This window comes from Melospiza melodia, chromosome 1, assembly GCF_035770615.1.
Source record: "Melospiza melodia melodia isolate bMelMel2 chromosome 1, bMelMel2.pri, whole genome shotgun sequence".
NCBI lineage: Eukaryota > Metazoa > Chordata > Aves > Passeriformes > Passerellidae > Melospiza > Melospiza melodia.
In genome coordinates this window covers 140,365,173-140,389,117 of record NC_086194.1, presented here as the reverse complement: position 1 = coordinate 140,389,117, position 23,945 = coordinate 140,365,173, and the positions used below count along the sequence as shown (strand labels likewise).

General features: G+C 39.9%; 1 protein-coding gene across 1 annotated transcript in view; it reads left to right on the top strand.

The window, feature by feature from the left end:
• SLCO5A1 (solute carrier organic anion transporter family member 5A1) overlaps positions 1 to 23,945 on the top strand; it is a 72,727-nt gene that overhangs the window by 32,905 nt on the left and 15,877 nt on the right. Inside the window, exons 3-5 of the mRNA XM_063170126.1 lie at positions 6,002 to 6,222; positions 13,582 to 13,746; positions 17,062 to 17,260. Coding sequence (XP_063026196.1) covers positions 6,002 to 6,222; positions 13,582 to 13,746; positions 17,062 to 17,260 — 585 coding nt within the window. The remainder of the gene's footprint in view (positions 1 to 6,001; positions 6,223 to 13,581; positions 13,747 to 17,061; positions 17,261 to 23,945) is intronic.

The window sequence follows — 23,945 nt, the reverse complement described above, 5'->3', positions numbered from 1 at the left end:
CTGACAGAGAGGAAAGGTTTGCCACAGGAGTGCACAGGAACAGTGCATGGAAAGTCCCCTATGTTTGGCTGTTCAGGACTGTCCCTGACCACAGTGGGCACTGACTGACAGAGCTCATCACAGGGATGGCAGGGCAGGATATTGGTGTTGCAGGAGTCCATGGACGATCTCTGCTGCTCAGAACCAACTCCTTGCTACTGGAAGTTGGATTAATCTCTTTGGTTTTCCAGAGGAGGCAGCATGAAACACTGAACTCGCTGCTCAGATGAGAAACACTAGACTTTGCTGATCCTATTCCGGGTGAAGGAGATAGGAGGGGGTCAGAACATGCCCTTTCCAGTCTTTCTTTCTCAGGGTGATGGCTTGTGTTTAGGCAGCAGATGCTGTAAGCATCACATTATTCTCTAGTAAGGAGTAGGCTTCAGCAGCACTGAGATGTAGCAGCTGTAATTGTTAGCTGATGTCTTCAGGCAGCCTTTGAGATGTGACCTCTTTGGAAATGTGTCTTTGAGGAAGCAGGTCTTGAGGAGGCTTTAGCTGCCTTTTCTCAGATAAATCATAAATCTACCTTGAAGTTTTCCTGCAATCCCAGAAAAAACCTGAAGTTCATTATCCCAGGAAGAGACCTCTGCTCTGTAGGTGTAAGGTGCCGTGTCAGTTCTCATGCCCTGGGTTAGTGTTTGCCACTGCGCCATTGCGGTCCGTCTCTATCTGTTTCTGTTTATTCTGCAGTGATCTTTCCTGATAGTTTGATACGAAAAATTCTTTCTTTGGAGGCTTCTTAATCCTTCAAAGATTTAGTCCTGCTGTATTGGTCTTAGTCCAAGAGCATTGCTGCACTGTTTTGTCAATTTTCAGCAAGAGAAAAGCAAAGCTGACTGTGGCCTTGGGGTTAACAACTCCGTGCTCTGGTTTATCTACTGACTTATCTCACTGAAAGCTCTGCTCTGTGAGTGTGCAGCAATGTCACAATTCGGACTAGTTTGGTATGAAAGATTTGCAATCAAAGCAAAATATTGTACATTCTTTGTAAAATTCTTACACTTCATGTGTTTTTAATGACATGTCAGAACTGGTAATCAGCATCTGACCAGTACTTTTTGGCAGAAATTGCAATCAGGCCCATAAATATATTTGTTAATTGAAATCAGTGGGGCTGTATGAATGTGGGATAAACTTTTGACTTTATCTATAACACAGCCACTGATATAACTGAGTTAAAACTCAAGCAGCTTCAGCAAAAGTAAAATAGCCAAAGCAAGAAAGTCAGTAAAAGTCGTTCACAAGTTTCTTTTTTTATCTTGTTGATTAAATCTGTAGGGTCTCGCTTTCCTTGACGGGTATCCACGTCTTTTTATTTCTCTTTCATTTTTGACTATGTCACTTCTTTCTCTTAAATTTCAGAGGAGTATTAACTGCTATCAGGTCTCTGATTATTTGTTGCATAATCTGTGGTGATATCTCATAAAAGTTTAGTGGTGTTTGTGTCTCGTTCTCTTTTCTCTTTCTGAATCTATGTCCACCCATTAAAAAAAAACAGCAAGACTCCTATGTTGTGAGGGTTAAACCTTTGTCCCTTGCTGCTCACTAGCTGCCTGATTGCAGAGTATTCTGGAAGTGTACACTTCATTTCACTGAAATGTATTTTCTGGGATTGTGACATTTTCTCCTTGAAGGGAAGTGCTGTGTAGTCAAGTTTATTTTTATTTATGCAGTCTAACAATTTGAAATGTAAGAGTAGCCCAACACTTACTTTAGCTGACGCACTTTAAAAGTATGGTTCATTTGAGATAACTTAATGGGAGGTCATATATGAGATTTCTGAGTCTTGTTTCCTTTGAATTGAATTAATGTCTTTGATTCCTATCTTTTCTTTATTATAGCTGTAAGGTTCCTAATGTAACTTATCGTGGGACCCAATTTAACAATTTCCATTGTTAGAGGAGGCAGTGCTTGCAGACAAAATAGTGAGAATAGCAGCTATGATGTATGGCTAAAATAAAAGCAATATAGCCTATTTTTTTCCTTAAGCTGTTCCTTTCTAGGAGGTCTAGCAGGACACGTAATTTGGTTTATCTCTCATGCAACGTGAACGTAATTTGGTTTATCTCTTGTGCAACGTTTATCTCTCGTGCCAAGTAAAATGGTTATTTTTCAGGGTTATGTCTGATCTAATTATTCCTTGAGTTTCACAGGACTTGGATTTCTGCTCCTGGGGCTTTGCACACCTGGGGTTTCTGTAGGTGCTCTAGGCTAAATTACAAGCCAGCTGTCTCTGCCAGCCCATCAAATGTTTGAAACTGTTTTTTATTCAAATGTGGTAACTGTAGGGATATCTGTTAGAAATCGTTCATCATGTTGTTGTCTTTGAGAACTGTTAATGTGCTGTACAGGGACCTCATTAGATGTGGAGTAGCCCTTGGCAGTCTGTCAGGTGCTTTGAATGAAATTTTCTTTTGCTGACACTTTTCTGAGTGTTTTCCTAGTTCAAAATCTGTTTGATACTTGGGTCTTCCTATATAGTCTTTCATCAACATTCCACACAAGAAGTTTAAAGGAATTCCTTCAGCATTGTCTGGTCCTTCCTTAGCTTTAATTGCTTTATTTGAGGTCCTAGGGCTTGTGCGGATGCCTTTGAGGTATTCTTCTGCATATTTTCTTTGACTTCAGAAGACAGAAAATCAAGGGGTTTTAAAATTAATTAAATTAATTAAATAAATTAAGCTCCTGTTCTGACCTCTCAATTTCCCATTGTAGGTGTCCTTATTATTTTGGTACAGTCTTTTGTCTGTTTTCCAATTCTTTGATATTTCTCCAGGAAGTTGTGAAGTGTAGATGGTGAGATAATTGCATCCAGTGCTGCATTTGTGACATCTCCAGCATTTGGAATGCTGTTATAACAGTCCCTTTGGATTTGGATTTCATCTTGTACTACATTACAGGCCCTGTCTCCTGTGCTGTTTCCTCCTGAGTGGGTGGTTGCAGATTTCTGCATATTATTGCCACAGATTGTTTCTTTGATCAGTGCCTTTGCAGCTTCTGCCTTTGAGATCCTGAAAGGGATGTTGCTACATTTTTATACAGACTACGGATTTATTTCGTCTGACAGTGCTGACTAATCCTCCTAAAAGTCTGCTTTCTAATCCATGTATGTTATCAGCTAAAATGAATGAATAGAGGATTTTCTGTTTACATAATATCAAAATTAGTCAAAACTTTCAGTCACTTATATTTGCCTTGCAAAAGCTTCCTGTAAGCTTCTAATAAAAATAGTGTTACACATGGCTGTTTATTTGTTGTTTGCCTGTGTGTAATCATTTACCATGCAAAGCATTGCATATGAAGTTTTCTTCATTGAAAAATAAAGTTTGCAATATCTTTGCATTACAAATATGAGGCCAAATGCTCTTTGTTTCTTGTGCAAGAAATCCTGTCGACTCAGAATTTAAAATGTTTTAAAATTTGAACAAATATATAATTAATAGTGTAAAGGTAGTACAAAAATACGTAGAAGTTGTTCTTGTACTGGGTTTGCACAGCAAGGTTTTGGTAGCTGGAGGGTTACAGGGGTGGCTTCTGTGAGAAGCTGCTGGAAACTTCACTTCTGCCTGAGAGAGGCAATGTCAGCTGGCTCCATGAGGAGGCCGGCCAGGGTTTACACCATCAGTGGTGGTGGTAGCACCTTTGGGATAACAGATTTAAGAAGGGGGAGACCAAAAGACATGTGCAACACTGGCAGCAGTCACAAGAGAGTGGAATGAGAATATGTGGTAGAAAAGCTCTGCAGACCCCACTGTCATTGAAGAAGGAGGAGGAGGTGGAGATGCTCCAGGTGGCAGAGCAGAGATTCCCCTGCAGCTAATGGGAGCCCTTCATTACATCTTGTCTCCCCTGTCCTGCTGAGGATGGAGAGTGATGAGAAATGGCTTTGGTGGGCACCTGGCATCCAGCCAGGGTCAATGCACCGTGATTCTGGAAATTTGATTTGAAATGAAAAAGCTGTCATTGTTGTGGTTGGATATTATAGTAACGTGATTGACTTCACTGGAATTTCCAAATACCATCATAGATCTGTGTGGTGGGTTGGCTTTGGCTGGCTGCCAGGTGCCCACCAAGCTGTCTCACTCCCCCTCCTCAGCAGAACAGGGAGAAAGTACAATGGAAAGCTCATAGGTCGAGATAAGGACAGGGAAAACCCCCACTAATTGCTATCATGGGCCAAGTAGACTTGATGTAGGGAAGTTAATTTATCACCAATTAATAACAGGGTAGGATAGAAAGAATTAAAAAGAAACCTACAAGCACTTCTGACCCACTCCTTCCTTCTCCCAAAGCTCAGCTTCACTCCTGACTCCTCTACATCCTCCACTGGAGTGATGCAGTGGGCTGTGGAAAAGGGACTGTGGTCAGTTTAGTGACACCTTGTCTCTTTTGCTCCTTCTCGGCTTCAGACAGTCTTTTATTAACTGGGCCAGCACAGGTCCTTTCTGTGGGCTTCCTCCAGGAACAGAATGTTCCAGCCTGCAGCATCCCCTGTGGGTGACATGGCCTGCCTGAAAACCTGCTCCTGTGGGAGCTCTGCTCCACAGGCCACAATTCCTGCTTGATCCTGCTCCAGTGTGGATTCCTCACGGTCTGGAGGTGGATACCATGGTCTTGTTCTGTGACTGCAGGTGAATCTCTGCACTTGGAGCTCCTTCTCCCCTTCTTCTCTCACCTTGGGTCTGCAGGGCTGTTTCACTTCACACAGTTGCTGTGCAGTGTTTTTTTCACTTTCTTAAGTGAACGCCAAGGCGCCACAAGCATTCTGATAGGCTCAGCACTGGGTAGTGGGGGATCTGTTTTAAGACTGGCTGGAGCTGTCTCTGTCCAGCGTGGGACAGCTCATGACATCTTCTCACAGAAGCACCCCTGCAGTCCCCACCCTGCTACCAAAACCTTGCCATGTAAACCTGGTACAATGAGATGAGTCTGTAGTGAAAACTGCACTTCCACTATGGAAAACGAACTTTGTGGGTGGATTCTGAGGTTGTCCTTCTTTATGGAACCAGCTATGTGAGGTTATGTTTCCCTTAGTCTTTCACTGTTAGAGGAGAAATGATATCTGACACTCTGCAATCAGTGTTCTGGCTGCTGACTCCAGTTAACTCTGCAGAACTTTCTAGTGCAGCCCTTTTGCACATCTGTGGTGCTGGGGTGAAGTCCATGAAGCTTTTTGGCTGCAGGGAGGACAAGTGTTTGCAGCTGAACAGCTCTGCTCTGTATCCCACACATTGTCCCTGCTGTGGGTATGTCCCAGGTCATTCCCTGAGAGCCAAGGGATCATTTTAGCGTTGTTTTTATATCCCATGTTTAAAAGACGGAGGGAGAGAAGATGAAATTGTTTGTGAAGGCTATTTCAGGTTGCAGTCACAGAACAGAGTTTTGGGCATAAACCCTGGAATGAATTGTTGCACATCAGTTGTTACATTGAGGCTTTGGGAACTCTTCAGTTGTGAAGGGAGAGAATTGGACAGTCGGGGCAGGGAGAGGTGGGCACTGCAAAGCAGAACAGATTGAGCCCTGATGTATTTACCAGGATATTTTATCTCCTCATGACATGGACAGCTTTTACTGTGTTCTCCAGAGAAATACTATATTGCTCTACTGGGAATTATCTGTGAAAGGCTAAGTCAAAGTGAATATCTAATTCTTAGCACTTGGTATTGAAAAATTACCAAAACTGAAAATTTGTGGTAACTTAAAGCTGACACTACTTAATAAAATTTGGTGGGTGCTGGATAAGTGCCTTTCAGTAAATAAGCCAACAGAAACATCTTCTGATTAAGGAATGTAGTACAGTCACGGTTCTCCCCCATTCCAATTCTTTACTCTTAGCATCAGTTTTTCATATTTTGCAAATGTGCCTTTCTAGGCAGTGCAGCTTCTAACAGTAACTTTGATTTTTTTGTTTCATGTAATGTGTTTGCTTTTATTTCCATTCCTGTTTTCCTGGCATTAGGTGGAGTGGATTTCTCCTTTGTGCCATTGCTATGCTCCTTGTGATATTTCCCATGTTTACTTTTCCGAAAAAGCTCCCTCCTCGACATAAAAAAAAGAAAAAGAAGATGAATTCTGATGATGTTTCAAGTGATGATGACGTGATGAAAGAGAAAACAAGTAGCAAAAGAGAAACAGACAGTTCAGTTTCTGCCTCTATGGGATTTGGAGAGAATTTTAAAGGTAAAGTTTGTTTTTAATTTATAAATGCTTTAGATTTGGTGTGCAGGGTCATCCAGGATTGTATGGTGTAATTGAAGGCAGTTTTGACATTCTATATTTGCTATTATGTTTTGCTATTGAGATTTTAATAGATGCTCATCCTCTAAAATGGCAGGGTGCAGCAATGATTGTAAGACATTCTTTTCCTTGAATTGTCAGTGTTTTTGTACCTGTAACAAACAGGTAGGCTATTTCCTATAGTTACAGGACTCCTACCTCGTGTATTTATGCATCTTAGAGTTTGCAATTGTCACACCTGCTTTATAAGATAAATTTCTTGGAATAACATGCTCTTCCACAGTGTAAGTGAAACAAGTAGAAGGAGTTCTGGTATGTGAGTTCAGTTACATTCATGTATTTGAGAAAGATGATTTGTTTCATATTCCTTTCCTATCTGTTTTGTAGTGCAAACTATTTTCTGAAGGCTAAGACAAATAAAAGCTGTGCTAATTTTGAAACGTGAAGAGATCAAAAGATTGACAAGTAGTAGAGATTTTTATTTTATTCAAGGAGTAACCATTACTGTGAAATGTAACAGTAAGTAATAATCATTGACAAGTTGCCTGGGGAAGAAGGGCAGTGTTGCTACAAATTGATTAATGTGAAGCGTATAGAATTCAAATTGACAATACAGAATCAATAGTATTGTAAAATTGAATAGTGTAAGATAAGAGTGAATGTGCCTTGATGCCATTGTGTTGTTAGTGCTGTTGTGTCCTCCTTGGATTCTATGATGCAAATGCTGCTTGTGCCATTTCATGGTAGCCTGATAAATGCAGCTGGAACTGGGAGAAACCATGAAATATCTATTGTACCATCAGACATAATTTGATCTCAAAACTTTAAAGTGTTTGTAGAAATAGACAGTTTTATTCTTTACTTGGATAGAAGTCCAGGCTATAATGATTGGCAGACTTTTTAATGAAACATTTATGATCACTTTTATGCTGAGTAGACAAGGCTTAGCAAAACCAGCTGTTTTTAGACTAAACCCAGTGTAATTTAAAGTTATGTTTGCACACCTACATACTGATTTGCTCTGTATTACATTTACACTGATTCTCTCAGGGTACCTAAAGTTGCTGTTGATTTCTACAGAAGTAAAGAAAAAAGAGGATACCAGAACATTCTTGGTGATTTTATTAGCTTTCAGATCAGCTTCTTAAGGTACAAGGCAAGCAAAGAGCAAACAAAGTGAATCCAAATATCAGATCTTTCAGACTATGTTCTCCCTTTGGTGGCAAAGTGGTTGAAAATGTGATGGAGAAGCAAAAAACCATGTTCCTTCCTCCTTTAAAGACTCTAGTCTCCATATTTGTGAGTCTGTTTTCTCCGCAATCCACACAACTAGTTGTGGTTTTTATTTGCCTTCAAACCTGCTGGCCTCTGATCAGAGGAAGTAGTTGAGGATTAGTCCTGTCAAGGTTTTCTCGGTAGCACAGGGAATTGGGGGAGGCTGGTCTTTGCTGGACTCCTTCCTGATGATTGCAGACAGTGTCACAGCAGAGACACTGCTTCACCCTTGGGTGTGCCTGGTGAAAAATACAGAGTACAGATGAGCTGCAGCTGGGTGGGTTTGCTGGTGCAGGTTCTCTGATACAGTTTCACCTTCCAGGCCATGTTGTCCCTACTGGGACATCAGGTACAGAAAAAACAAGTATTTGCTTGGGAGAATGTTTTCTAGGACTGTTTTTTACAAAAATAAAAACTTCTGTATGCCTCGTTTTGGCATGTGTTTCTTTGGTATGTATCTGCCTAGATGTATAACATACATTCTATAAAATTCTACATGAATATAATAATGGAGCTACCAAATTAGAACTTTTACTACACAAAACTTCTAGTTTTCTTTAGAGGAGAAACTTCACCATGTGGAACAGTGAAAAGAAACATGCCAGAAAGATAGCAAGCTAGTTGAGATAAGCAGAAAAAGTATTTTTCTATAAGCTGATAATAGCTTTCCCATTCAGTGTCAGTTACTCTAGCAAAGAAGGCCTGCAGCAGGAATGCACTATCATTTAATTATTTTTCCAGTTTAAGTGGGTTTTATGGAATAAGATCATGCCTCAGGCTTCTCAGCTGAGGTAATTTTGTGTATCATGGGAAGCAAAAAAGGATCATATGTGTCTAAGTCATTTAGCATTGCTTCTTCTGAGATGCAGTGAACATTTTATACTTTCCATTGAATTTCAGAGCTTCATCTTTTTATAGCACTGTGGGAAGAAACTCCACTTAGGCAGTAGCCAGGAGACTGTTGATTTAGTGGGTCATATCTTCTGTTCTATACTAATAAATATCAGTGATGTCATAGTCTGCCATGAGGTCAGTGCCATCAAATCTCTGAAATCTATGCAGATTTGGTAAGGAAAGTAACTGTTTTCTTCTTCCAATATGATCTCATCTTACCTCGGAAGCCTGGCAATGTGATTTTTCTCCTGCTCTAACTTGTCCTAATTTCATAATTAAATCTCTAGGTTAATGAAAAGGTATAAAAAAGTCATAAGAGTCTTCTTTTCTGTGCTGACTGCCAGTATAAGCTGAAGAAATAAAACAAAAACTGGCTTCATCCTCAAGTAGCCTCAAACCTCAGTGACCTGAGCTTTATTTTGGCCCATATTGGAGCTGAAATCAGATAAAAATACAGATACAACTTTGCTTTTTCATTGTTTCAAGTTGCAAGGGCTTGGAATTCGGTCTTTTCAGCTCACATTTTCTACTTACGTTTCAAGTAGAAAATGTGAGCTGAAGAATGCTTCTGAGTGAGGTATCAAAAGTACTAAATAAAAGAGTAAGTAGGTCACAGGAGGAAGAAAATTTGATGTAGTTTATTGGGAAAAATAGAGGTAGTGTAGATTACATGAGCTAGAGAAGTTTTATAGTGAATAAACCACGGTTCAATCCCATATGTACAGATAACACATGAATCTGAGCAGACAAAACTACTGTTTTCATTTAATACCTAGATACCCTGAGGGTTTTGTACCATGGAAATTGTATCTGCAGTCCCTTTCACTTACCACTATAATGAAACTTACTGTGCAATTGAATAAAGGAGCAGGGTAAAGAAAGTAAATGTATATGTATCTTGTAAAAGTCTGATCTAATTTGAATCAAATAATTAATCTAATTAATTACATGTATTTTGTAGCCTTTGGAGTTTTTTTTTTTGTTTTGTTTCTATGTACAGTCCTTTCTTAAATTCCTGTCTGGCTTGTCACATCTAGCAGCTGTCCTGTGCCTTTCTTGGTGAGTTCCTGTGAGGGGCAGAGACAGGATAATAATGATTGTCACGGCATCAGCAGAGATAAAAGAAACTCCTGAGGGGCTTGTGGTTGCAGGATAAGCCCACTGAAGTGCTTTGCCAAGGAACTGGATTGGAGTTTCTGTGCTAGCTGAAGCTCAGTTGGCAGGCATCAGAAGTGGAGGAGACAGTGGGCTGTGTGTGGGGGCACTTGGTGGGCCCTGGGAATGTCAGAGGGCTCAGCAGACCATGGGCTGGAGTTCCTGCAGTGCCTCTGACCTTGAGCAAGGCAGTTCCCTCCTGTCCTTTCTTAGGCTGTCCTGAAGAGCTCAAAATAGAAAAGATTGGCATGGCTCCATGCAGTGATGAACAGTGCTAACTGGAGCCTTGAGGACCTGCTCTAAATCAAATGAAAATAAGTAATAATCATATCAAACTGGCTCTGAACCCCTTCTCTCTTGATAGGGTATTAGGGGCTGTTCAATGATCCAGCCACCACCCAGGTGCTTAGTGCCTGTCCTGAGAGTTGAATGAGGTTGTTTAAATGGTGTGGGAGTAGATAACGAAATGGCAAAATACTGTTCTGGAGATTGGTGATTGGCTCCATGCAGGATGTATTTGACATAGTTGTGTGTCACTTTGCTGGTTTCCATTCTGATAAACAAACCAGAGATTCTGTCTCCAATCTTGGCTCTGCATTGCACTGCACAAGAGTGGAAGCTGCCCCTGAGACCCTGGTGTGGAGCCAGCCCTCTCCAAAGCTGCAGGCTTGGGTAGTGTGTCCAGACTGGGAGCACTGGCACAAGGGAGGTCTTCTGGCTAATATCTGCCTCACCCTTACAGGAGACTTTTCTGACGGACTGCAGAAGGATAGTGCTGTAGACTGGAATGATTTGTTCATCTGATGTATTCATTGCATTGCCTTGGGCTGGGTATGCAGGAACAGGGATAAAAGAAACTATATTAAATGTTGAAAAAGGAGGTGAAGTCAGAATTATTTGAGTTTTTATTGAAATTCTGTTTACAGTGCTTTGCTGAGAGATATATTTATGAATACTTGTATTACTTGCAGATTTTTCTTGCTTTTCCCTTACCATGAATCAAGTAATGGTCCAGCACATGAGTGGAAAAAAAAAGAATACTGACCAGAGAAAAAATACTGTCAAAGATCATGAAAGGAAGAAAATTGCCAGTAGTCTAGCAAACCAGTCCAGCAAGGCAGGTTTCAGTTTACTCTTAGTAATATACTAGGTTATTGGGGGAAAAAGAAAAAAAAGATTGGATGTTAAAATCTGAGTTACTACACAGAAATATAAACATGTTTGCAGCTATGCTAAAAGATTGCTTTGGTTCTAGGAGTGTAATTGATAGAGGTTTATTAGTTTAGATGACAGAACGAGGGACATTGCAATTTCTGTAGTGTGTTTCTGATGCAAATTTGCAAAAGCATGCAATGTCTTTCGAGAAGAATGCCTTCCAAAAAAATCAAACCTGACAGGTTTAATAATCACCTTGAAATCAAAACCTAGGCCTATGGCTAGCTACACAAAAATAATTTGACATAGAAATGTTTTAAAAGCATGATTGATTATGTAGTCTAAAGGAACATTAAAGTTTTTAGCATTCTTGCTTTTTACTACAGTTACTGTGGTTGAAAGATAATGAGTTACTGAACAGTACCTTTTTATTATAGATTTTAAAATTCAGAAGTGTAGTACACATGTTGTCACACCAGGTTTGATGGTGATCATGGGAGGAAATCAGGGAAAGTCTAACTCTGAATGAGTGTTTTTATTTCCAAGTTTCTTACTATATAGCAACTTTCCCTTGTATGCCAGACGGTTGCTGTTTATAAACCACGAAGATAACTCTTAAGTGCTCCAGGTGGCGTGCATTAGTGTGGCATGCAGAAATAAACTCTTTATTTCATGCCAAAATTTATAGTAATCAGCGAAGCTGTTCTCTGAAGAGCCCTTCGATGGATATAAGGGAACGTGTGCTTATTCCAAGACATTAAGTTTTATCTACTTAACAGGAGAAATCCCGTTTCAAAATACTAATTAGTTTTGAAATGAATAATGACCTTTAGCCTGAGTGCTCAGATGAGATGTAAGTAGGAGTCAACAGAAGTACAGCTCTACATACAAGCACCAGAGCAAAATGTTCATTAGCTCTGCAGTTCTTTGCCAAATTAATTCTCTAGTTGACTGAAAAGTCTAAAGCAGACATTTTCCTGAAGCTCAGTTTTATCAGGAAGGGCAAACTTTACCACATATTATGATGTCTGGACGAGACTTTAAAATAATCGATTTAGCAAAGACCTTGAGTTCAGCTCTCGGCCGAGAACTCCCAATCATTTCTACAAAGAACACTCACTTCATCATCCTAATAAAATTATCTTTCTCTCTGTGATGATACCTTATTTTCTACCACATTTTAAACCCAGGTGAGCAGATGCCACTATGTAGCTCAGTTTCCAGCAAGACCAATCCTTCTTTCTGTTGCCTGACTCCTTTCTCACAGCAGCATCAGCATGGTCGTAACTGCTTGCTCCTGTTTCTATTGCAAACAGCACCACCTTTTTTTTTTTTTATTTTTTAAAACTGTAGATGGCAAAACCCATTAAGATTAAAATATATATTGCTTCTTAAATGTATTGCTTCTTAATATGATTTATTCATTAGTTATTTCCACCAGATTTTGTATTTAACGTTTAGTATGTTTCTTCATAGATGTAGCAGGAGAGCATTTGACTGCATTAAAGTTATAAACCCAGTACTCATAATGAATATTATAAACCCAGTACTCATAATGAATTCAGTATAAATTTTGACAACTGGCATAAGCTAATACTAGATGCAGTCAGACAACTTAAGTGCTAATTTGTAGCTTGACAAGTTTTGACATGACAAGTGAAATTCTGTTTGCTTTTATACAGATAACCTACTGGAGTCAGTACAGAAAGTGAGACAGATTTTTGTCTTGACAACTTTTAACATCAGTAAAATTCTCAGTTGTTCTTGCTCAACATGTATTTCTAATGGGTGCTCTTGTCATTGAATTCAGCTGGCTTTGATTCAAGCACTATTCTATTTCTGTACCAAGTGAAAAGCAAATAAAAAAATCTGAGCTATAGTAGGTTAGATATAACACTTGTAAAAAAATTGATCTGGGGTAAAAAAGCCCCAAGGAAAAGAAGACGTTTTTAAAATCAAGGCATCTAGCCGAAAAAAATTAAGTGCTGAATAGGGTGATGATAATTCAACATCACTGCAGGACTAAATTTAAAGTATGTAAATGTTTAATTTAACTACAGTGCTGAATTTCATGGGGGTTTGATATTTGATTTGAGAATAATTGCAACATCTCTGAATACTTTCTCAATTTAAGTTAATGATGTACTTTCATTTTTAATTGATTGCTTTATCCCTTCTGAGAATATTGAGTTATATGTAATGTATGTTGAGATTCCTTGATATCATTGATGTAAATTTTTCATTATGCTTTGTCTTTATCATTGTAAATGCCTTTAGATCATGTAGCAAAATGTTTAACTAAAAATATTTTGGTTCCCCTTTCAAATTAGATTATTATTATCCCAGCTTTACAAGCATGGTCCTTGAAGCAGAGAGTAACAGGGGGAGTATAGGATCTTTTTTCCTCCTGTGGAGTACAAATCTCAGTACTGTCAGTTCAGCAGTGTGATATGTGTTATCTCAGAGAAAATCTCAAGATATCAGAATAATTCCAAAATCTCTACATTTTATTGCTGTATTTCTTTCTGTTGTGGTGTTACTGTTCTGTTCTTTCAGGTTTTTTTTTGATACACACCTCAGTTGTGTTTGTGCCAAGTGGGACCATGGCCCTGAGCGAGGCGGTGAGGTGGGGTCAGTCAGAGCAGGGAGCAAGGGCTGCAATCCCAAGTATGCACTCTCCCTTCTGTCTAGCAAATGTAGCAGCTGCTAGCAAGCCATTACTGCCAGTCTGTCCCAAAGAAAATCAATTGGTTCTGTTTCAGTTTGCTTTTGTTTCGCACTCATTGTTTATAACATTCGTTTCTCATTTTTATCATTTTATAGAGCTTCCAAGAGCAGCTGTCAGGATCTTAAGCAACATGACATTCCTTTTTGTGAGTTTGTCATACACAGCTGAGAGTGCCATTGTCACAGCTTTTATTACCTTCATTCCCAAGTTCATCGAGTCACAGTTTGGCATCCCAGCTTCCAATGCCAGCATCTACACTGGTAAGGCATTGCCACATAGTGTTACCTTGCAAGCTTGGCTTTGGCTAATGAAATGAGTCAATTAGGAATGAACCAAAATGTGTTTGTTCAAACAGGTGATTGGATCCAGCTTTCTGCATTTGGTTAGATATTCAGACTATTTTTTGATGTTTGTTATATGTATTTAGTAAGATGTGAACCCATTTATATTATTAAAGGGCTGGTTTTTTTTTGTTTTTTTTTTTTTTTTTTTTTGCATAGGCCTAGACAGATGCTTTCTTATTTTGTTGATGGTCTCCAGGGGGGGAAAAAAACCCCAAAAACAAGCTAGAAAAACCATAGACATGACTGCAATTTGTGTGCTTTAAAAGGTCTCTTAACACTGTTCTTCTTTTCTGTGAATTTTACTTCCTCTTTGATCTTTAAAATACTTTTATCTTTTTTTCCCCTTAGTGAAAAGTTGTTTATCTCTCCCATCCTTCAGTTATCTCTCTTCTCCAGGGTGGTGTTTTTCTCCTTACTTTTACTTATTTACATTGAGACAACAATCTAGCCTAGTCAGAACTCCCCAGATTCTCCTCTCCTACCTGTCATTTCAGGAGACCCCTGCTGAACCAATGTACAGCCATGTCCAACTTTTAACAGAGCTACAGACCACAAAATTTTAAGCTTCACACTCCTCTGTGACTGTGAGAGATGAGAACTTGGCTAGTAAAGGAGGCCAAAATATTGTGCAGAACTGGGGCCTGTGTCATGAGTTTCCTTCTCTTCTAGCTGTGTCAAAGACATTTGTCTTTGTAGTAATCTTTTCGAATTCTCCATAGTGCTTCTCATACAGAGTAACTGCTGATTGCTAGGCAGGTTAGTTCTTATTTCCCCTCCCACTGTGCCCTAGGAATGATGGAGTGGAGTGAATGGTGGGGACACAGGTGAAGTATGGGGTGAAGCTGTCCAGGGGTATCTGTCAAAAAAGGACAAAAAGCAGCAGAAGGAAGAAGGAAGGCACATAGACCTCACATGGGAAGAATTTGTCACTTGCTGTGGCTGGAAAAAATGCAAGGAATTTCTAGAGTGGGGAGGGGGAAAGTCAGAGAAGCACCATGAGGTGTTTTTTATTTGAGAGTTTCTGGGATGAGATTTTCTTCAGGGCATGAAATCCCTGTGTTCTGCATATAAGGAGGAAACATTGACTCATGGGACTGTGGTGCTCTCTGAGGCTTGGAGTAGCTACACACAGAGGAGTTTTACTGTAATGAGTCTTGATGGGATGGCTGCACCATAACTTATTTCATTCCCAAGATAAACCAGAAACATTCTTGCCAGAAAAAATACTCAACAGCCAGTACATTAACAGAGGTAAAATAGTGTGGCCTTGCCTAAAGTGTGAAATTATTAACATCTGTTGTTTCCCCTATTATAAATTACTTGATAAAAACTATTAAAGTGACAGAAGAAGAAGATTAAATATATCAGGCTGGATGTGCAGCAAGGACAAGTGAGCACTGCTTCTACAATCCCAGCCCTTAAACTTAGCATTGAAGTCAGCAGTTGTTAATTTTATAAATATTTTTGTAGGAAGGATGGGAAAGGGAAACTTGGAAATTTTGTATTAGATTGCTACTGGCTAATAAAATAAAAGACATGACAAGTTCACAAATTTTCTGGTTAGTAAAAAGAGAATTTATGTGATAGTTATATTTTACATCTATGCTTAATATACACATTGCCAGCTGAGTACATGTGCTTCCTGAATCTACTTGAATCTTTATTTAAAGATTTTGCTGGCAATTTTTTTGTCTTCTAAGCAGCAATTCTTTAATTAAGTCCCAATTTCTTTCAGTTTTAAAACAACCCTGGCATTTATCATAATAAAAAAACACTGGGTGCCAGATTTCATGTCTTGAACTTGTGCAGCTTCTATATTTAATTTCTGCTCTTGGAAGAAAGACTGGTTTTGATTCTGTGAAGTCTTATTGTTTGGAATCTGCCTCCTGAAATGATATTTTGTTCTGTAATGTCATTGGTGATGGCAGGATAATTAAGGTGCCAGCTGTTTTTCCCTCTTTTCTTGCTTTCACAATCTCAACATTTTGATAAATATAATGTCCCTTTCACCTTTAGAGATATTAGCAGAGAATGAGTATGCTTTCCAATAATTGTAGAGGTATTTGCATGTGCTAGTCTTACTGGCTTCTTTAAGAGACCAGCATCTCTACCAATTTGGATTATAAAGTTTAACATCTCTGTAGATACATCTGCCAAGTAGTAGTTCAAATTCCATGTCTATATGGAATGCATCTTTATTGGCAAAGCCTTTAATTAAAGAGCTTCTCACATGTCAGTGAGACCTGGAAAGAACAGTGCAAGACATTTGCTGACTTTGCCACCATCTCAGGACCTGACAAGTGGGGACAGCCTGGTGATATGTTGCTGAACCTTATGATTGCAGCAGCAGAGGTTTCATAGGCACGTCTTTGTGTCTTACACTCACCCTAATTCTATTATCTTACTTTTTTAAATTGTGTTGGATCAGTTTGTATTCCACATATCTGTGGAGAGATGAATTGGAATGCTGAGGTAGGAGTTGTGGAGTCATAGATTCAAGGTTGGAAAAGACCTCCAAGGTCATCAAGTCCAAGCTTGGACCGAACATCCCCATGTCAATAAACACCAAGTGCCACTTCTGGTCATTTCTTGAGCACCTCCAGGGATGGTGACTCCACCCCCTCCCCGAGCAGCCTATGCCAATGGTTAACCACTCTTTCTAATGTCCAACCTGAACCTCCCCTGGCCCAGCTTGAGGCCATTTCCTCTTGTCCTGATGGAATTTGCTTGGGAAAGTGCTGTTCAGCTTGAGTAAAGTATCCAGAAGGCAGAATTTGCAGCCAGGCTTGGGTGTGCACTCCCAGGTGGGCAGGATTCTGGGGTCCTGCTTGAGGTTAGCACTTGTGCTTTGCTGGAATTAATAATGAGAATGGGAGGAGGAAGATTTGTGTCCAAATCTGGATTTCTTCCAATTTCAGTGGTTAAACTGGACCTATATGTAGCCCTTCTCCCCATTCTAAAATAAATACAAAACAATGTTTCTGCTTGTAAGTACAATAGTTCTCTTATAGTGCTTTGGCTGCTGCTGATATGATAAGGAGGCTTTTATAAATTCTTTGACAACACTCCAGAGGTTTGAAAAGTCTGACTCATTTTGCTAGCAGAGAATCAGACAATGGAGATCTTAGTGCAGCATTTGCAGTCATCTAATTACGGAATGATACCAATATTTATGTTTTATGCCATTTCTGTAGGTCCTGTTTTAATGCTGTTTGAATTTCTTCCTGGCAGGTGTGATTATTGTCCCAAGTGCTGGTGTTGGTATTGTCCTAGGTGGCTACATTATAAAAAAGCTGAAACTTGGTGCAAGAGAGTCTGCAAAGTTGGCTATGATCTGCAGTGGTGTGTCTCTGCTGTGCTTTTCAACACTCTTTATTGTTGGATGTGAAAGCATTAATCTAGGGGGAATAAATATACCGTACACAACTGGGTAAGTATCTGGGGTGATTATCTCTGGCAAAACCAACTTTTCCCAATAAGACTGATCTAGAAATGTAAAAATGCCGATAGCTGATGTACTGAAGAAGCCATTTCAGTTCAAATGAGAATTTAGTGAATTTTGTGATATAAGCACATGCTGTTAGTGTGTGGGTCTTGTTTTTTACATCTGGTTTATATTGCAGTTTGTGTAGTGACTTAGCTTCTTGAGGGGTGAGAAAATGCATTAGAATGGCCTTCAGTGATGCAGAAAAATAAGAAGTCTCCTCTGTAGATTACTTAGGATTTACTTAGTGTTTTAAAATGTTTTCTGCTCATGAAAAATTGTGAAAAAATGAAGTGGATTGTGAAGATTATTTCTGAATGGGTTTATTAATTATCACCTTAATAGTATTTTAGGTTTACAGTCCCTTTTTGAGAGGAATCACTTGGGCATGTGCTGTTGACATTAGTGGTGTGCACTGGTTCTGAACCCCTTACTAGTTGTGTGAATGCCCTCCAGTGCTTGCTGGATCATCATCAAGACAGCAACTAGACCATATTCCCTAAAGCTATAGAAAGGATGAAGAGGACTGACTGCAATGAGGAAGAAGGTGTGGATCTGGGAAGGACTTGGGAGTAAGGAATTTGGGCTGTGGCATTAAGAAATGCATGGAAGGGCATGAAAAAAAGAAAAAGGATATTTGGAGGCAAGGCGACAATGGAGACATTTTCATTGGGAAGGGATTCTGTAGAAGCCTGATCATGAGCTTTTATTTTCTTTCTTACTTTTTACATGAGATTTTCCTCAAAATTGCATTCTTCATGTAGGTTAAACACAGGAATAGAGTAAGTGTTTGGAGAGTGTGACCCTATCTGAAGCAATGTTTCTTCCCTTTGCTTTTGCATCTGAGGCATGTCTGCCTTTTAATTGTTACCAGGTGGTGGCTATCAGATCCATTTGTATATTTGCTTTTAGTGCTCAGCTCTGGACTCCTAATATTTTGAAGAGAATGTAGAGTGTGGAGCAGGAAAAGAGATGATGAAATGGAGAGAAAATACAGTGGGCAGAGGGATAGCAAGTGAAAAACAAAGAAGTAAAATAGGAAGCAAGGGAGGAAGAAAATAGGTGCTGTTTACACAGAGAATGTTTTGCATTGCTTGTTGCTGGGTGTTACTACATTGCTGTCAAACCTTAATGCTAGAGCAAAGAAAACCAGCAGCTGAAAGTCAAGAGCTGATGAAAAGCTGTTTGTCCTTTGTATTCCTAAGACCTAGAGTTAAAGCTTGCTGCTGAGGGGCTGTCAGGAGAAGGAACTGGCATGGTGATATACCCTCATCTGAGCTTAGTGGGCTGAAGAAGGAGAGAAGAGGGATGGGGAGGGGGTGGAATGCTTTGATTGTCCACCTGCTGCTAATGTTTGTGACAGCCTGTGGGCGTAGATGATGAAAATTAATAGGAATGAAAACATAAATTTCAGATGGGAATTAATTGATCTGTGTGACAAGTCAGAATGTACCTGCCTGACTAATGAGAAGCCTGTACCTTTGTGTTTGGAGAAGTCCCATTTAATTTAAATCTGTTTCTAAACTGAAGACAAGTTTTACTATTGTCATGTAACTCATAGCCTTCATGCTGGATTTGTTAGAGTATCTAATGTTTGTTTAGTGAGTAATAACATTTGCAGTAAATACATAGCATCAATTGAAGTAAGCATCACTTCACAGCTGTTGTGCAAATCTGCAGTACATTACTTCCTTTCACATTCATGTAATTGTTCTTATTGAGAAAAGAGGTGAGAAATAGTAACTGCCAAATTCTCACAACTTATTGATATATATAAACTCTTTGAAATCAGTATAAAAATCATATTGAGTGTAATGTCATCAGAAATTGAGAAATACCAGCATGTTACAAAGCATGATGCAACTAGATTTTTTTAACACACAGATAAAGTCCACATTGATTATCAAAAAGCTATTAAAAAGGCAGCACTACACATAAATTAATCTTGAATATCTGATATGTAAGCATTCTCTTAATTCTCATGATCAATCAATTGATAGTTTTAATTCACTTACTTAGTAGGCAACTCTTTAACTCAGCCATCAAAGAATGTTGTTGGCCATGGAATTACAAAAGCATGCTTTAATTTTGAATTTAATAAAGCCCAGACTTCATTCTCTACTTAGACTATAGTGCAGCCTAGGGATGTCAAAGCCAGTTCAAGGGGCAAGATTGGATAGGGAAAGCAGGAGAGCTGCCTGGTTTGGGATAAAGTATTGGATGATGCTCTACCCTAACATGGCAATGCCAGGTGTGATTTGCACTGGCACCAACCCAGAGATCTCAGATGCATTGGGCTGTGTAGACATACCCTGCAGGATAATTTCTATGTTCATTTGTACATTTAAGCATGCAGTTTTTTCCTTTGGTGAATTGAGCCCTAAACCACCACAAAGAAGAGGGGTGACCTAGGTTTCAGTTAACATAGAAGTTATATGCATGCCAGTACTCAGAAAAGTAGGCAGTGACATTTCATAATTCAGTATGTTTCGTAACTCAGTATTTTTCTAACTGTACCAGCTGCAAAGAAGTGGATGGGACCTGCAGGCATGCACAGATTAGAATATATTAGAAAGGATTTTCTGCTGTTTTATGTTGGGCACAAGCAGTTTTGCTGTTGCTGGCGTGTCATCAGCACTTCTGTTCTCAGGAAGATCAAGGGCACCTCTGGATTATACATCTCAGCATTTTAGAACCTTTTACTCCATGCCCCAGCCTTGTTCTGAGGGTGTGTTTGATGTTTGAATTGCAGTGTAAGGAGCCTTATGTCAAACCACAATGTGCCATCCCTTCTCTAGCTCCGTAACAGCATCCAGGTGGGAAGTCCTGAATGAGTGAATAGTCTGGACAAGAGTCTAGATGGCTTTTAACTATTTCTAAGGAGAGAAGCCCCACAGCCTCCCTGGACAACCTGTGTCACCACCCAGTGACCTTCACAGTGAAAACTGTTTCCTGGTGTTTGTAGGGAACCTCCTGTGTTTCATTGCCTCTGATCCAGGCACTGGGCACCACTGAAAAGAGCCTGGCTGTGTCTCCTTTGCATCTTCCCTTCAATATTTACAGGCATTGATGAAATCCCACTGAGCCTTTTCCAGGCTGAACAGTCTCAGCTCTCTCAGCTTTTCCTCAGAAGAGAGATGCTCCAGTCCTCTCATCATCTTAGTGGACTTTCACTGGTCTCTCTCAGGTACATCCATGTCTGTCTTCTACTGAGGAGCCCAGAACTGAGCCCAGCACTGCAGGTGTGGCCTCACCAGTACTGAACAAAAGGGAAATAGCAGAGATCTGGTTTTTTTCAGACCTGTCTCTTGCATGTATTGTTGTATAAGGCAGCTCCATGGTGAGCTTACTCACAGTGACAGATTCCTGGATTAGTTCAGTTCCATCTCTCACATTTCTGATATGTAATGACTCAACATAGACTCTTTGATTGCTTTATGTTGTTTTGGTGCAAGTAAAATTTAGTTAAAGTGTGCAATTGGCTTAATGAGGTATTTCACATAAAAATACTTACATTTTTCCTCTTGTATCAACAGTGTGTGTTTCTGTTATTCTTGTATCTATTTCAGTCCAATCAGCCAGTGGTATCCCTTAACTTGAAAGCAGTGACTAATTGGATCAGAACAATAACAACAAAGGAGGAATCCAGCTAACACAGTGAGAGGGTCCCTTGTTTGACAGCTACACAAAAATTGCATCATTGCTGCAATTCCAGCTGCTTGCCAACAAGGAGACTGCAGATCTCTGCCATCAGAATGTCCTTCAATACCAAACCAAAAATACTGCTATCAAATTAAGATAATCCTTTTTACCCTGTAGTCAAATATTAAGATTATAGAGACTACGTGGTGAGGTTATCTCCTTCCCTTTGTATTTCCTTGGTCCTGTAGGCTACTACAGTGATATCAATAAAACCATGTGCAAAATCAGTTATTTGTTTAGATGTTATGAAAATATAGTTTGACTTCCTTTTTTTAAATCTGCATTTCATTTAAATTGTAACCTTGTGGGAAGAGGGTCCCCTTTTTTTTACTCAATATATGTTCATTGACTGCCAGTACAGTGATGTTTCTGTCCAAGTCTGAGTATGTGAAATAACAGGTCACAGCTCAAAAAACTCAGGCAATAAATCTCACTTTGTATTTTCCCTTTTCTCACTTTACTCCTATATCACAAACCTTCCCTGGAGTAATAGTTGGAGAGAAAAACATGTTTTAGAAAAAAATGTTAGAAACTAGAGTCCTTTGCATTGTTAGTCACAACTAATAAAGATCTTCTCTTTATCAGCTTTACTAGCATTGTGTCATGGAGACACAGAACAGTCTCCCTGAGAAGTGAACAAATGCAATTTGGCAGATGGGGTTCTGGGTTTTGTCCCAGCACATGTTTAGCAAACTTGCAGTTGAATCTTGTTAATGGAGGGAGCGCGTTTTTGTAATTGAAAGAATTGTTCAGGAAGTGCTGTCATTTGGGGCTGGTTTCTGTTTGTGTGACTGGTGTCCTTGGCAGCTCAGGTGCAGCAGTGTTGCAAGTTGGCAGTATCTGCACTGCTGAAACAAGCAGAGCAGCTCTTTCTCAGACATCCCATGTTTCTACAGCAGCTGCTGCAATGAGACTAGGCAGCTTTTCCCACAGATCAGCTCATGAGCAGGATGTACTAGCTTTGGTGCAGTTTCCCTAAGAACCTGCTCTTAGTGGCTGCTGCAGGTAAATCTGTGATGTGCTGTGCTGTAATTCAGGGATAAATGCTTTGTTTTCCTTTGTGGAGAGTAGGCAGCCTTCCAGTGCCAGAAGTCAGGATTAGTAGAGTGCTTTGCTTCAGCTTACTTTCAGAAAAATGCATACCCTCAAGAAAAAGTGATTCCTTCCTGAAATAAGTGTTCAAGAAATCTGTTGTAGTATGTGCTGTGTGGTTGATCCCATATGATGAAAATGGGGTTACACAGACACATGTTAGTAGAGGTTTTATGTCCCCAGCACTGAAACTCCTTCATTTGTTTCCCACCACTGAAAGAGGAGTGAACAGTGAGTGAAGAGTGAAGGTAATGAAGATTAAAGCATGAGCCTCTTACAAATGTCTGATAGTGAACTTCTGGTAATGCAGTTAATAGATGATTTTGTATGCAAACCTCTCTGCAAGGTATTTGCTCTAAGCAACAAAAAGAATTCCCCAAATAAGCCTTACAGTGATAAGCTGAGGACAAAAGGTGGTGAAAACTGGAGAGACAGAGCTTGCAGTAACTTCTTATTAATTTGAGCATATTTGTTTTGTGTATCTGTGAACTTGAGTCGTCTTCCAGGACAAACAAAAAAATGCGCCTGAGATTGAATTATCACAGTGGTCTCAGTTCAGTTTCCCATTTCATGCTTCTCATTTCTTGCATGCCTGATTTCTTTCACCATTTTTTTAAGCTGATTTCCTAACCTCTGTGTCATGGTAATGTTCAGTGCAGCTGAAGTGAGTTAGCTATGCAAGCAGAGTAAGATGGGGAGTCGGTTCTCCTGCCTGTGGAACAGCCCTACTCATCTGTTCCTGAGAAGGGTTTCAGGTGGTGGAGGGATAAGAGATCAGAAGAATTTGTGCTGCAGGGTGAGAGAGGGTGGAGATTGGAACAAGAGCTGTGCCTTTCCTGGCAGTCTGGGCTGTCCCTGGTCCTGTGCAGTGTGGCAAAGCCCTGTTGTCAACAGGAGCACGGTACCAGGGTCTCCCAGGCAGGTTGTGGAGTCTCTTCTTATGCTGAGTATTCAGGCATCTGGGGCATCCAGCTCAGCAGGCTGACTAGGATTTCATGAAACTCCAAAAATGCTGCCTCTTCTGTTGGTGTGAAAAGCTTTTGTCACTGTGCTGCTGAAATTTGTATGTTCCCGAGGAATGTTTTGATGATTTGGTGTTTTTTTTTCCATTGGGGAAAAAGTTCTGTTGAGACATTACTGGAAAAAGCTGCCCATTGCTATATGATGTGTTGCTGCCTACTGCTTGCTGAAATCCTGCAGGATATAATATGACAAATTTCAGCTGATAGCTGAGAAGGTGACAGAACCACTACCAGTCTTGGATATTTGACTTCCTGCTCAAGCTGCAACTTGTTTCTAAAAGTGTACCTTGTTTGTTTATAGAGCAAGAAACAAAACACTCAGAAAGGCTTTGGTTGGCATCCAGCTAGACCATAAATTGTAAAGGAGCTCCAAGAGCTAAATTTGTGAACCTGATTTGTGTGATCAGTAGACAGTCAATAAATATTTGAAAGCTACTTAGTAATATTTAATTGTCTACAGAAGTGCACAGCTGGCAAGACAAGCATATTCAGCAAAAGCAAATAGTGGTGTATAAATACAAGAAAACCAGTCAAGTGGAATGCTCTGAGCACAGTCATGCTGCTGGGTGCCACTAATGACAGGAGGTGAGGTGACACACAGCATGGGTGACAGGGTGACAGTCACTGTGTGCAGTATGGCTCCTGAGCCAAGCCTCTGGGCTAGTCAGGGGTAGAAGATGGGACCAGAAGAACATTCCTTGTGGTTCCTGGGGTAGCTGGGATGCAGTAAGTCTGCTGCTAGTTGTTTATCTTCGCACTGGCCTTGCCCACGCATCACAGACATGAGGACAAGCCAGCAGCAGCCCTTGTGAGGG